Raw genomic sequence first — 13,672 nt, forward strand, 5'->3', positions numbered from 1 at the left:
AGGAGCCCCAGTCTCCCGCCCCCCCAACTCCTGCCAGGAGCCCCAGTCTCCCGTCCCCCCCAACTCCTGCCAGGAGCCCCAGTCTCCCGTTCCGCCCCCACTCCTGCCAGGAACCCCAGTCTCCTGTGTCCCCCACTCCTGGTCACAGCCTACCTGGGAGAGAGAACAAGTTGCAAGGACTCACCTGCAGCTGCATCACTACATAGTTGAACTTCTCGTTCCTGCCACAGCCAATGAACCTGCACACGTGGTCTTTCCCTGAGGGGCACAGACAAGGGTCTCCCAACTCCAATTCCTTCCTCACTTCCAACCCTAAGATGGGGTCCTGATGGCCCCTTGGTTCCTCTCTGCCCTTGTACCCCCCAGCCCTGGTCCCATGACCACCCTTCTCATCACCTTCCTTTGCCCCATCATCTCTCTGAGACTCTGAGTCTACCACCTCCTCACACCCTGGTCCCATCTCACCTACCCTATCAATTCCCTCTTAGCTCCTTGTTCTATCACCTCTTCCCTCTACCATAGTATAGCTCCTCCCTCCAGCTTCTATCCTATCCCCTCTCTCACCCCTGGTTCCATCATCTCTTCCTTCCCACCCACCCCTGCTCCCACCAGCACCTTGCAGCTTCTTGAGCACGGCCACCTCCATCTTGAGGACCTGCTTGGGCTGCTGGGCTGACTCCACCTTGAGGGCCACGTTCTCCCTGGTCAGTAGGTCCATGGCCTCGTAGATCTCACCAAATCCCCCGCCCCCGATCTTCTTCAGCTACAGGAGGGTACAGGGACCAGGCTGAGCAGCTCCTCATCCCACCCATGCTGGGCCTCCTCCTTCACTGATAAGGGCAGGGGAGATCCTTGAAGGGGAGGACCCATGTCTCCCTTTCTTGTTCCACCCATCTCTGTCCCTGCCTCCTTTCCTGGTACCACAAAGCAGACAGCTCAGACCATGAGTGTCTACACACACAGACACACAGATGCACACAGACAGACAGACACATACAAGCCTAGATGTCAGAATGGGCAATGGGAAAGGGCATGAGGCCAGTGGCTCTCTATTGACATGGAGAGAAGTTTCTGCAAGATTCTGAGGAAATAACAGGGCCATCCTGGACCTAGACAAAAAAAAAAAAAAAAAAACAACCACCACCCCTGCCTAGGCTGAGCAACTTCCACCAGAAGGAAAACCATTTCCAGGACATTCCAGCCTCAGGGTAGATCCCCCAGAGAAGCCAGCTCTTCCTGAGGTTGACAGTCTCCTGAAAGATTATCACCAGAGGAAGAGAGTTGGGGGAGGAGTTGGAGAGGACTCAGCAAAGGGTGCTCACTGCCTGGGTTGGTTATGTTTGTATGTCAACTTGGCTAGGCCTTGTTGAGTGGCTGGGCAGCTGGATGTAGTATTCCCCATGATGAGACTGGTAATCAACTCCATGGTGGAATCTACTGTGAGCAGCTGAGTAGCTGCCTTTGGGTATGTGATCTGCTTCCTGTATATAAGGAGAAGCTTTGAGAATGGTCTCCAGCCTATGGCACGCTTGGACCCTGCATGTAGCTGTGTCATTGTTCAGCAGCCTGCTATGCTCTGCCGACCTTGGGACTTACAATGGACTTAAGTTAATGGCCTGCCGTGTGGTTTGGTAACATCGGGACTGTGTGGTTTGGTAACATCGGGACTGCCTTTTGACTTGTCAACCTTGAGGCTTCTCGGCCTCAGCAGCCAGCAGCTGTCTGAGTGAAGAAACACCTCTAGCTCCACTGGGCCGGGAGCAGGAGGCAGAGCTGGACCCCAAGGTTGAGGGGCTTTCACCCAGCCCCTAGAGCCTGGCACTTTGAACTTGGACTTAAAGCCTCCAAATTGTAAGAATAAAAACCTGTTTGTTAAGGCCATCCCATTTGTGGTATATTTCCCCTCAGAGCGGCACTAGGGAACCAGAACACTGCCCATGCCCACTGTGGAAGCTCACCCCACTCCATAGGCCCCTGGTCAGATGCTCAGGGTACCTTCTCTGCAGGGCAGAAGGGCACTGTGTCAGTGTAGTGAGGGATGGAGGCTTGGAGAAGTGTCCATTCCCAGGGGGCAGTATAGCTCTTCTCCTCCAGCATCTCAGCCCACCTGGAGGCCTCACGTGGGAAGGGAAGAGGGGATGTGATCGGGCTGGTGGGAGATAAACAATGCCCATTTTGTCCACACCAGACTCCTGAAGTCAAAGCAGTCTGAGAACCTTCCCCTTTCTGGGCCCCGTCCCTGAAGAGAGAAAGGAAGGCAGGGAGGGAGTTAGGATCGATCTGGGTCCTCGGGACCATTTCAAGCCTGGCATCACTACTCCCAGGAACAAAGTGTTAAGTGCAGACCCAGGAACCCTGCAGCAGGCCCTACTATCAGCAGCCCAATGCAGCCCTGGGATGAACAGACAGTGACGGTGGGGCAACAGCTACAGCAGGGTGGCTCTGCTTAGGCTGGAGAGAGGCACTTTAGGACTGGAAGCTGACTGGGTACAAAGACAAGAAGGTGAGATGGGGGTAGGAGGAGAGCAAAAAGGGCTCTTTGAGCTAGATTTTGGGCCCAGAAGCCCTAGAAGGTGCCTAGCATCTAAACCAAAAACCAAGTTTGTTGGTGGCAAGTTGATTCCGACTCATAGTGACCCCACGTACACAGAGTAGAACTGTGCTCCATGGGGTTTTCAATGGCTGTGATCTTCCATCCGAGTTGGGTTTGAAGCGTCAAGTTTCAGTTAATATCTGAGTGCTTGCTTGCTTAGCCGTTTGCACCATCCAGGGATTACTTGGCAACTAACAACACAAAACCAAATCTACTGCCATGGAGTTGATTCTGACTCACAGTGACCCCCATTGTGTTTCCAAGGCTGTAAATCTTTCTGGAAGTAGATTGCCTCATCTTCCTCCCACAGAGCTGCTGGTGGATTTGAACTGCTGACCTTTTGGTCAGCAGCCACTTCACCACCAGAGATCCTTACTTGGCAATGAGTAGGTGCTTAATAAATTCCTATTGAATGAAGACAGAGAGAAGGAGGAGACAGAGACAGGAGTGAATGGAGAGACAGGACTGAAGGGAAAGTGGGTATTCCCAGAGGCTGGGCTACAGCATTTCCCTATGCTATGGTGTGACAGGATGAGGGATTCAGTAGCACCCTCAAAAGGGAGAGGCCTAGTGTGGGGAGATCTAGAGAGGAAACCATTTGCTGAGGGGCTATTGGGTGAGAACCAAGAGATGAGGTCATGAGGGTCAGCCCTGGGGGTGTGGAGGGTGAGCAAAAGCAGAAGGGGGGAGAACTACGATGAAGAAAGAACTGGCAGGGGTGGGTTTGGGGGAGAAAGGGAGGGAGAGAAGGGGGAGGAATGGGTGAGCAAAGCTGAGTCATGGGGAGGGATTAAAAATCATTCCAAATCAATGTGGAGAGACTGGCACTCTCATACACTGCTGGTGGGACTGTGAAATGGTACAACCACTGTGGAAAACAGTACGGCAATTCCTTAAAAAGTTGGAATTAGAAATACCATTTGACCCAGCCATTCCATTACTAGGTATATATCCTAAAGAAGTGAGAGCCAGGACAAGAACAGATACATGCACACCCACGTTCACTGCAGCACTATTTACAACAGCAAAAAGATGGAAACAAACTAGGTGTCCATCACCTGAGGAATGGATAACCAAACTATGGTACATACACACAATGGAATACTATCCAACCCTAAAGAACAATGCAAAATCTGCAAAACACCACATAATGTGGATGAACTTGGAGGACATTATGGTGAGAGAAATAAGTCAATCACAGAAGGATAAATACTGTATTAGTCCGTATTGTAAAAAGTCAAGGAAAGGTTTATATATGGAAGGAAATTTTCTTTGTTGGTTACCAGGAGTGGAGGGGAGGGGAGGGAACACTGTTAGATAGGTAGAGACAAGTATTGATTTAGGTGAAGACAAGGGCAATGTACCAAATGTAAGTGATCAACATGGTGGCACTGAGGAAAAGGAAGACAGAGAGGTACATGGAAAGTACAGACAACAAAGATGAACCCTTTTGCACATACAGTACTGCGTTGTCAGTGAAGGCAAATATTGATATAAAGGTGGACAGATGGGTGGACAGGCTGAACTATTAGGTATCTCTATGCAGCAGGGAGTGTGCCCAAGACCATGTATAGGGTTGGCAGGCAATGTTTCTACAAGTGTATTGCTATGTTCTGTAAGAATTCCCAGGTATATAGTAGAGCTGACAAGGGACGAGATTGTAGTCACTTCTTGGCCACAGCCAGCTACCCAGAGGGAGCAAGTAGTTGGACCTGTGGGTTCGGGACCATAGTTGCAGGGGATATCAAGGTCAATTGGCATAACATACTACACAAAACATTGTTCCACATTCTACTTTGGCGAGTAGCAACTGGGATCTTTCTGGATCTTGCAAGCAGCCATCTAGATGCAATGATGGGTCTCTCCTCATCCAGAGCAAATAAAAATGAAGAAAACCAAAGATTCATGGAAACAATTAGTCCAAGCAACTTGTATACTATGCGATCCTCAGCCTATATGACTATGAGACCAGAATAATTAGATGGTGCCTGGCTACCACTGTCAACCACTCAGAAGGGGATCTATATAGGAGATGCTGGATAGAGTGGGAAAACAATGTGAAACAAAACTCAAAATCATTTGGGGGAAGAAAAAAAAAAGGGAGCAGGTTTGCTTGGTCAACTGATACAGCCTGATGGAACCACTGAGACTATGGCCCCCTAGCTGCCCTTCAGGTCAGGAATTGAACCCACTCCTGTCATTTCTAGCCAAACAAAAGACAGGCATATGAGGTGAACATTTACACTAGGTAGATACACTCCTTGGAGAGAACAATCATGGGAGAATAGAAGGGCTGTGTATGCACAGGGAGACAGCTTGGGGGACAAGAGTGCATGGAGGGAAGGACACAGGGAAGAGATAACTATGTGGAAGAAGTGGGAGGGGAGCTGTTGCATTGTGGGAAATTGTAGTCAATGTCATGAGACAAAGTGTATGTGAACTGCTGTATGGAAAATGAATTTGGTCTGTAAACTTTCACCCAAATCACACACACACACACACACACACACATCATTCCAAATCAGAGGTCGAGAGGGTCTTACAGGGTGAAGGTGCTGCCGGCAGCAATAGAAGAGCAGGTAGAAGGTGTTGAATCTAGATTGGGGCTCCTGTGGTTTAAGAAAGATGCACACCTCAATTCTCACATCCTCAGGTAGCCTGTCCCTCATGGGTGGCCTACCCTCTCTAAGCATCCTCCCAAGCCCTTGTTGTATCCTGTTGGATTGTAACTCAACAGGCACAGCTGGGCTTGCCAGTGATTGGAGCAGGGCTGCTCCAAGACCCCAGCTAGGCTGTCAACTCCTACATCTCTGGGTCTGCCTCTCAGGGTGTGTCCAGCACTCAGTAGAAGTTTAATGGTGGTTAGAACAGGGCAAGAAGAGAGAAAAGGGGCAGGGCAGAGCTGGTGGTCTGGGAGTTCCAGCAGGTTACAGTTGAAACCCTTCCAGATAGAAGGATGAAGGAAAGAATTAGAAGAGAAATGGAGGGCTGGTGGGATCTTGAAGATTACTGTGCCCAGGAAGGAGACAGGGAAAGAGGAAGGAGGAAGGACACTGAGAAACCAGTCTCTCTACTTGGAATGAGTCAAAATCAGACTTCTGGAAGAATTTCACAATCAGGAGAATGCAGGCTCGACCTTAAGGGATGCAATGGGGTATCTTCCTCTAGAGAACTTGTAACACGGGAGATTCAAGTATCTTCGAGATTCCTTTATGGTTCCTTTATGGTGTGTGGGCATGAAAAGAGCCAGGGGGCTGGAACAACTACCACATCTCGAGTTCTGTCCTCCAGATTCACAGAGGTCACCTCAGTTAATCCCAAAGGCTCTGGACCACCCAGGTGAGGTCGGTCACATGAGTCCCCATTTATACATAAGGAAAACTGAGGCCCAGAGAGTTAAGCATCTTGCCTCAGGTCACATTGCTTGTTGTCAGCGGCCACAGAGTAGGTCTTGACTTAGGATGACCTCGTGTGTTACAGAAGACTCCATATGGTTTTCTTGGCTGCAGTCTTTATGAAAGAAGTTTGCCAGGCCTTTCTTCTGCAGAGCCTTGGGGGGAGGGGTTCAAATTGCCAACCTTTTGGTTAGCAGCCGATAGCAAACTGCTTCTGCAACCAAGGCTCCTAACCTGATTCAGAACGCACATCTGTGTTACAGCAACTGTCAACCATGTCAGGATTAAAGTGTGAGTGCTGAATGTCACCCTTGAAAACTGCTCTTCTAAAAATTATTCACAGGAGACCAAAATGGAGAACAGGTACTCTAAAGCACAGAGGAGAAGTCTGGGGGGCAGTGAGACTAAATTAATGGGAGTCGAACAAGTAGAATGGAAGTAACAAGAATGTTGACACAAGCTGAAGGATGTAACGGCATCACTAAACATTTTGTGCAGAAATTGCTGAATGGGAACCTGTTTGGCTGTGTATGCTTCCACCAAAAATACTATAAAATATTTTATCAGGCTGAACTATTAGGTATGTCTATGAAATGGGGAGTGTATCCAAGACCATTTATAGGGTTGACAGACAATGGTCCTATAAGTTTATGTGAATGATCAGAATTCCCAGGTATATAGTAGAGCTGACAAGGGGCAAGGTTGTGGTCACAGCTTGGTCACAGCCAGCTACCCAGAGCAACCGAGTAGTTGAACCTGCGGGCTTGGGACCATAGTTGCAGGGGACATCAAGCTCAATTGGCATAACATACTATACAAAACACTGTTCCACCTCCTACTTTGGAGAGTAGCGACTGGGATCTTAAAAGCTAGCAAGCTGCCATCTAGATGCAACGATGAGTCTCTCCTCATCTAGAACAAAGAAGAATGAAGAAAACCAAAATTCATGGAAACAATTAGTTCTAGCAACTGGTACACCATCCGATCTGCAGCCTATACGACTACGAGACCAGAAGAACTAGATGGTGCTTGGCTACCACTGTCATCCACGTGGAAGGGGATCTCTCTAGGAAATCCTTGATAGAGAGGGAGAACAATGTGGAACAAAACTCAAAATCATTTGGAGGAAAAAAAAGCGGGGTGGGGTGGGGACCAGGTTTGCTGGTCTGATAGAGCCTGGTGGAACCACTGAGACTATGGCCCCTAGCTGAAAAGACAGGCGTATGAGTTGAACATTTACCTCAGGTAGATACACTCCTTGGAGAGAACAATCATGGGAGAAAGAAGGGCTGCTTATGCACAGGGAGACAGCTTGGGGGCAGGAGTGCTGGAGGGGTGGACACAGGGAGAGGTAACTATGGGGAGGAAGTGGGAAGGGAGCTGTTGCATTGTGGTAAACTGTGGTCAATGTCATAAGACAAAGTGTATGTGAACTGCTGTATGAAAAGTGAATTTGCTCTGTAATCTTCACCCAAATCACAATAAAAAAAACATACTATAAAATATTTTAAAGCATAGGTGCTGAGATTCAAGCCTAGATCTGGAAAAATCCTTACTGGAGATAAGTGTGGAGGCTCTGGGAGCCAAGACATTGTGACAAATTTCCCAGCGTGCCAAAGTGTATTTCTCTATGCGCTTCATTTTCAAACAGAGGCCATTTCCCCTTCCTTAGTCCCCTCCTCATCACCCTCTTCACATGGAAGCTCCCTGGCATGGGAATGGGCATCTGCACTCACCCACTCACCTAACACCCCCTTCTCCCTGGGACCCACAGTCTGGACAGATTTACCCATTAGGCTCAGTGACTAGGCCCAAATACTTCTAGGGGGTCTATGAAGCCCATGAAAATGTTCTGTTGTTGTTGTTGTTAGGTGCCGTCAAGTTGTTTCCAACTCATAGTGACCCCATGCAAAGCAGAACAAAACACTGCCTGATCCCGCTCCAGCTCCACAATGATCCCTACTATACTTGAGCCCATCATCACAGCCACAGTGTCAATCCATCTCGTTGAAGGCCTCCCCCTCTTTCGTCGACCCTCCACCCTACCAAGCATGACATCCTTCTCATGAGAATGTTCTACTTCCTTTTAAATCAGGAGAATATGAATCTTTAGGTCAAAGAAAATATTTTACAATGTAATATTAATATATGCATTTTTATATCAATGCAGTCATAAAATATATATTTTTTTGTACTTTTTATAGAGGAAGGGGCCCACAAAAGTCCAAATGTGGCCCTTTCCACAGCCCAGTTACAGGAATGTTCTCTCAATCTCCCTTTGCCAGACCCTATTTCTCCTCTCCTAAATTTCACACGATCCTCCTTCCCTAAAGTGGAAGAGAAGCCAGCACACAAAGACAAACAAAAAGGAGAAAAAGGAGACCTGGTTTCTTATGCTGGGCCCAGATCTGGGGGACCGGGGGTGCTTTTTTAAACTCTCTGAGTCTCCATATTTCTTCTGTAAAATGAGGAGACTTGAGCTAGAACTAGTAGCAAAGAGTATTTGAGCACTATGGTCCTGATTCTTGAATGGGTTAAGTCTGGGGAACTGAAGTCAGAGGAACTTGGCCCCACCTACTAGTTGTGGGAATTTGGCAAACTAGCTAATCTCTGTGCCTCAGTTTCCACACCTGTGGAATGAGAATAATAATGTTGCCTACTTCAGGGGTTGCTGAGATAATGCATGTAAAGCATTTTGCACAGTGCCTGGCAACAGTAAGCGCTTGAAACAAATGCTATGCTGTTACTATTATGAATTGTCTGATATTTTGATTCTGAGAACCACCCCTCAGGAATATTAAAATGCTAGTATTTTTTAAATGCCCCACTTTGTGCTACTGACTTCCATTTTTTCCTGGCCACAGCCCATCTCTGGCAGTGTGTTCTCAGTTCCTGAGCTCTGCCTCAAGCTTCTGTCCCAACCCTCACTGAGGAGAGGCATCTGAAACCCCACCCTCTCCAGCTCTCCAGGGGGCAAGGGTGGGAGTGTTGTGGGAGGTGGGTGGGTAAAGAGACAGGGTTAGCAGGCCTGGCAGAGGCTACACACTACCACACTCTACCCACCTGTCCTTCCGCACCATCTCCCATTCCCTCCCTCAAAAAACAAACCTTCTAACTCAAACTCCTGTTGATACCATCTTTTTATCACCTTCTTCAGTAAAAGTGTCATCCTGCCTCTAATCACCAGAAACTAAGGACTTGTGCCCAAGGATTCAGGGGGTCTTGGAGAAACACCTCTCATTTTGCCAGATCCTCATTCCTTTGATTACTGCTCTGGCTTTTACTCCTTCAATTTCTGACCCTTAATACTGCCTCTTAGGAGTTTCCCCTCTGGCACGAAGACAGCCCCTTCCCTCACCTCTCCAAGCCCCTCCAGCCCTAGGAGTGCCCTCTCTCTGCCGCCCACCCAGCCCCCAGCCCCAGAGACATCTCTGACACGCTGCCACTTTTGCCCCTTTCCCTAGGTCTCTAGGGGACCTACACAGCGGGTAACAGTTGCCTGCCCCGGCCCCACGCTCCTCTCCAACCCTGCACCCCTAGTGAGCTGGGCCGGAGCCACCTAAAAGCTTCGCGCGAGCAGACACACACACACACACACACACACACTCAGTGTAAGTCTGAACTCTGCAGTTCTCCCTCCCTTCCCTTCAGCCTGGCTCCCCACTCCCATGCAGACCCCTAAGCTCACACCCTGGATCCCCCTACACTACTCATCAACCTCGTAATTCTCCCCACACCATCCTGCTTCTATAAGAAAACATTACAGAGCTCTTAAGCGAGGGAAAGAAAGGAAGGTGGGGCGAGGCTTGATTTACAGTAGGCCCTGCTCCCCAGACACTGCGTTTCCTCAACACTCCTGCCCTCCACCGCCCACCCCCAACTCCGAAGGCTCAGACTACAACTCCCAGCAAGCCGAGCAGCCTGAAGTCCTGGGCTGGAGGAACAAGGCACGCTGGGAGATGGAGTCTAGGCGTGTTGCACCTGCCGCAGGAACCAGTGAGGGGAGGAGGGTGGACGGAGAAGATGGAGTGCGGATGCGGTGGAAGAAGCCTGCATGGCCTCTTCCCCCAAACCCAGCCTTTCTGTCCTCTGCGGAAGCGGAGGGACTCATGCTTATTCACTGTCCTTCTCCAAGGTCCGGCAGAAAAAGAGACCCCTCCCCCTCTTTCCTCCCTCCACTGAGCTCTGCAGCTCCTGTCCGGACATTCAACCGGGAGTTGTTCCAGGCCAGGCCCAACGAACCTGACCCAAGTGGGAAAGGGGTGGGAGAGGGCGGGGCTGGAGAAAGGGCAGTGGGAGAAAGTGATGGTCCACGTGTGCAGGCAAAAATAATGAGGCGCAAACAGTATGCAAATGAGCTCAGGGGCCCTCCCTCTTAGGGTCGGGGCACTGAGGGCACCCATTTTTAAGAAGTCTCCAGGTCTTCTTTTCCCCCACCCCTCCCTTTGGCCCAGAAGGTCACTCACTCACCACCTTCCAGCGATCCTTGACCACGTAGTTGGCCGGCAGGATGTCGGCCTGCTCCCCTCCCCCACTCATGTTGGTTTCGTCCTTAAGAGCAGCTGCTAGGCACTGCATCCGCCAGCCGGAGGGAGGGGTGTCCGCAGGGCCTGCCCTGGGAGGGCCATTTACCTGGGGGAGTGAGGAGGGACTATGAGTGAGGTTGGCCTGAGGGCCCAGGACCACCTTGCAGATGTGGGGGGAGGGGATTTCCGCCAGACATAAATTTCCACTCTCCTGCCAAGCATCCTTCCCTGCCCCCTAGACAAATGCTCCAGGGGTTACTGGGGGAAGCATTGTATAAATACCCGGGTTGGGGTCCTGAGAGAAGATACACATACTATCCACAGGAAGGGAGATACAACCAACCAACTGGAGATATGAAAACCAGCAACAGGACACACATGTTGATGAATACAAGAGAGGAAAACAATGTGTAAACCGGCCCTGGGGAAAGTGTCCACCAAACAGACATATGCTAACTAATGTAGGGGAGCCTTGCTACCCAAGGGAGTGCACTAGACTGAGACTCACATTTGTGTAGAGGAGACTCGGCCAAGGGCCAGTCTGAAGTGACTGACTTGGAGCTGTAGACACCCACACCTTCCCTGTGCCACAAAATGCCCCGGAGCTATGGATTTTTTAAAGGGGTGACCTGCTGACCAAGGGGTGACCCAAAAGGAGATCCACACCAGAGTGACAGAGGCCTGCTAATCACCCATGGGAGATATGATCATAAACCCTTGAGGACAGAGTGAAGCGAGGAGGATGCCACTGCTGACAGGCACACACCATTCTCCATGGAGAGCTGAACCCACAGACACAATCACAGTGTTGGGAAGTTGGGAAATGAGTGATGGGGTGAACATAAAGCCATGGACTCAAGACATGGATTGAGGGACAGCAGCCCCATGATCACTCTGGACTAAAAGAGTCATGGTAGAATGGGGGACAGTGGATAAGGAGAGCAGGAAAGTGGGAAGGGCCTAGCAGAAGGCAGGAGTGACAGAGAGGAGTAGGTCTGGGCAGGGTATACTGGTAAGACAGCCTCTGAACATAACTTTCTGGTTTTGCTAGGAACTAACAAAAAGCAGCACAGCTCTTGTTCCATTAGGATGGGTAGAAGTTAGCTATCAGGGAGAGTTAGCTATGAGGGTTCCTTGGGGGGATACGAGTGTGTGTCTATGTGTGTGTATCTGTGCATGTATGTCTGGGTGAGTCTGTATGTCTTTGTATCTGTGTCTTACTGTGTGTGTCTGAATGTCCATCTATGTGTCTGTGTCTTCATGCTTGTTTTTCTTTGTGTGTCTGTGTGTATATATGTGTGTGTGTTTGTATCTATGTCTATTAGACTATGTGTGTCTCTGGGTATGCTTATGTGTGTGTGTGTGTATAGGCAGGGGGCCTGAAGAGATGACTTTTTGAGATCCCTACCAACCTAGTACAGAATTTATAACCAGGATCTTTTCCTCTCCTCTTACCCCCTATACTTTTTACATGCACACAGCTCTGCCCTCACAGTAACCCTGAAGTGTCACAGATGGAAGAGAAAGAGGGAAGTTACTCGGGCTGGAGAGGGGTTGATGAGAGAAAACAAGAGAGCCTAAGAAATCTATGGATGGAGGGGACAGGGGAAACTGCATAGACTTGTCTTTGAGGTGGGATCTTTTCCTAGGGCTCCTTGGTCTAGCCATTCTAATGTAGAGGGCAGGCTGTGGTTCCAAAGGTGTGGAGCAAACTTCAACAAGTCACGGGGTACCACGGCATACATGTGAGGAAGGGATCTTCATGGGGAGGGACACTGTCACTCTTTTTCTGTCTTCAAATGACTGAGCTGTTTCCTCTAATCTACACAACTTAGAGTACAGATCATGGGGGTATCGAATAGGCCTCTTCCCTCCCTCTGCCAAAGTGGGATATGGGATACCTAGAACTCAGAGGGCGATGAGGACAATGGCAGGATGAAAAGAGACAGGAATGGGGATGAGGTACTGGAATAGAGATGGAAGACAGAGATTAAGGACAAAACTGAAGAACCAATTGAACTGGCCGTAGTGTAGGGGAGCCTGTCTTGGGAGTTGGATCGAATGACCTCTGGCAGGGTGGTGATGGAAGAGTCTATAGGTTGATGAGAAAAAATTGGGTTCTGCTCCTATTTTACAGATGGGCAAACCTAGAAGGAACATAAGAGGTGGGAAAGAGAGAAGAGAGGCCAGAAGCTAAATGAGGGTTACCTGCCTCTCCCTATCCACCATCCTTCCCTCTGTCCCAGAGGACTAGGTACACTCATCTTAGACTGGAATTGGAAGACACCAACACGAGGAATGTGGTGCTCCATTACTACCTTCTGGGCCCTTTGGGTGTGTGGAGGCGTGGGTGTGTAGTGAGAGCGGGCTTGCAGAGGTTCCTGTGAATGTATGTCAGAGAATGGGGCTGGAGATGTCTATTAAAGAGGAAGACAGAAAGACAGAGAGACATGTATCTAAGTATTTGGGAGCTCATCTGAATGCTTGTGAATACAGGTGTTGATGTGTAACTATGTATGCTTTGAGCCAGATGTATTGTGAATCTGGGAGCCCAGATAGAGGTGAAAGGAACCAGTGAGAGGCAATGGGAACAGGTGAGAAGGGATATGGAAAGGGGCAGAGGTGAATGGAATGGGTGAGGGGTGACTGAATTAGAGGAGGGGTTTGGGTAAGTTAGAGACAGAGATAATGATTATATGTGAGGCAGTGACAGTCCCTGTTAGGCATTCCTGGGGACAGTTGACGGGGTGAGGAAGAAGGCAAGAAGACTAGTAGTGCGTGGAACAGGAGGACTGAGGACAGAGAGAGGTTATGGAGAGAGCTGGGAATGACTTGTCAGGAGTACAGGAGAGTCAGGGGTGAAGCCATAGGGACAGAGGACAGAGATGAGTAGTGAGAAGCAAAATCCCTGGAGGACAGCCTGGAGGAGGTGGGTATGTGTGCCATGGGCCGGGAGAGGCTTCAGGCCTCAGGCTGCGGCCCAGGCTGTGTAGGCCAGCATCCCAGCTCGGGCGGAGACGGCAGCAGGGAGGGGGAGCTGGAGAAGCTGCGGTGGGAGGCGAGCCAGGCCAGAGGCCCAAGCAACCGACAGAAGGAACTCCTTCCCCGACCCCCGACCCCCGGACCCGGACCGCCCGGCCGTCCGCACTCTGCCCCAT

The 13,672-nt window shown here is 49.8% G+C and overlaps 1 protein-coding gene across 1 annotated transcript in view; it reads right to left on the reverse strand.

Annotated features, from left to right (window-relative positions):
- TTBK1 (tau tubulin kinase 1) overlaps positions 1 to 10,566 on the reverse strand; it is a 48,445-nt gene extending 37,879 nt beyond the window's left edge. Inside the window, exons 1-3 of the mRNA XM_007936311.1 lie at positions 10,459 to 10,566; positions 616 to 763; positions 185 to 258 (exon numbers count right to left, since the gene is read on the reverse strand). Coding sequence (XP_007934502.1) covers positions 185 to 258; positions 616 to 763; positions 10,459 to 10,566 — 330 coding nt within the window. The remainder of the gene's footprint in view (positions 1 to 184; positions 259 to 615; positions 764 to 10,458) is intronic.
- Positions 10,567 to 13,672: the final 3,106 nt, after the last annotated feature.

Source organism: Orycteropus afer, unplaced genomic scaffold (genome assembly GCF_000298275.1).
Source record: "Orycteropus afer afer isolate SDZICR_OR568_19922 unplaced genomic scaffold, OryAfe1.0 scaffold00034, whole genome shotgun sequence".
In the NCBI taxonomy this organism is placed as follows: domain Eukaryota; kingdom Metazoa; phylum Chordata; class Mammalia; order Tubulidentata; family Orycteropodidae; genus Orycteropus; species Orycteropus afer.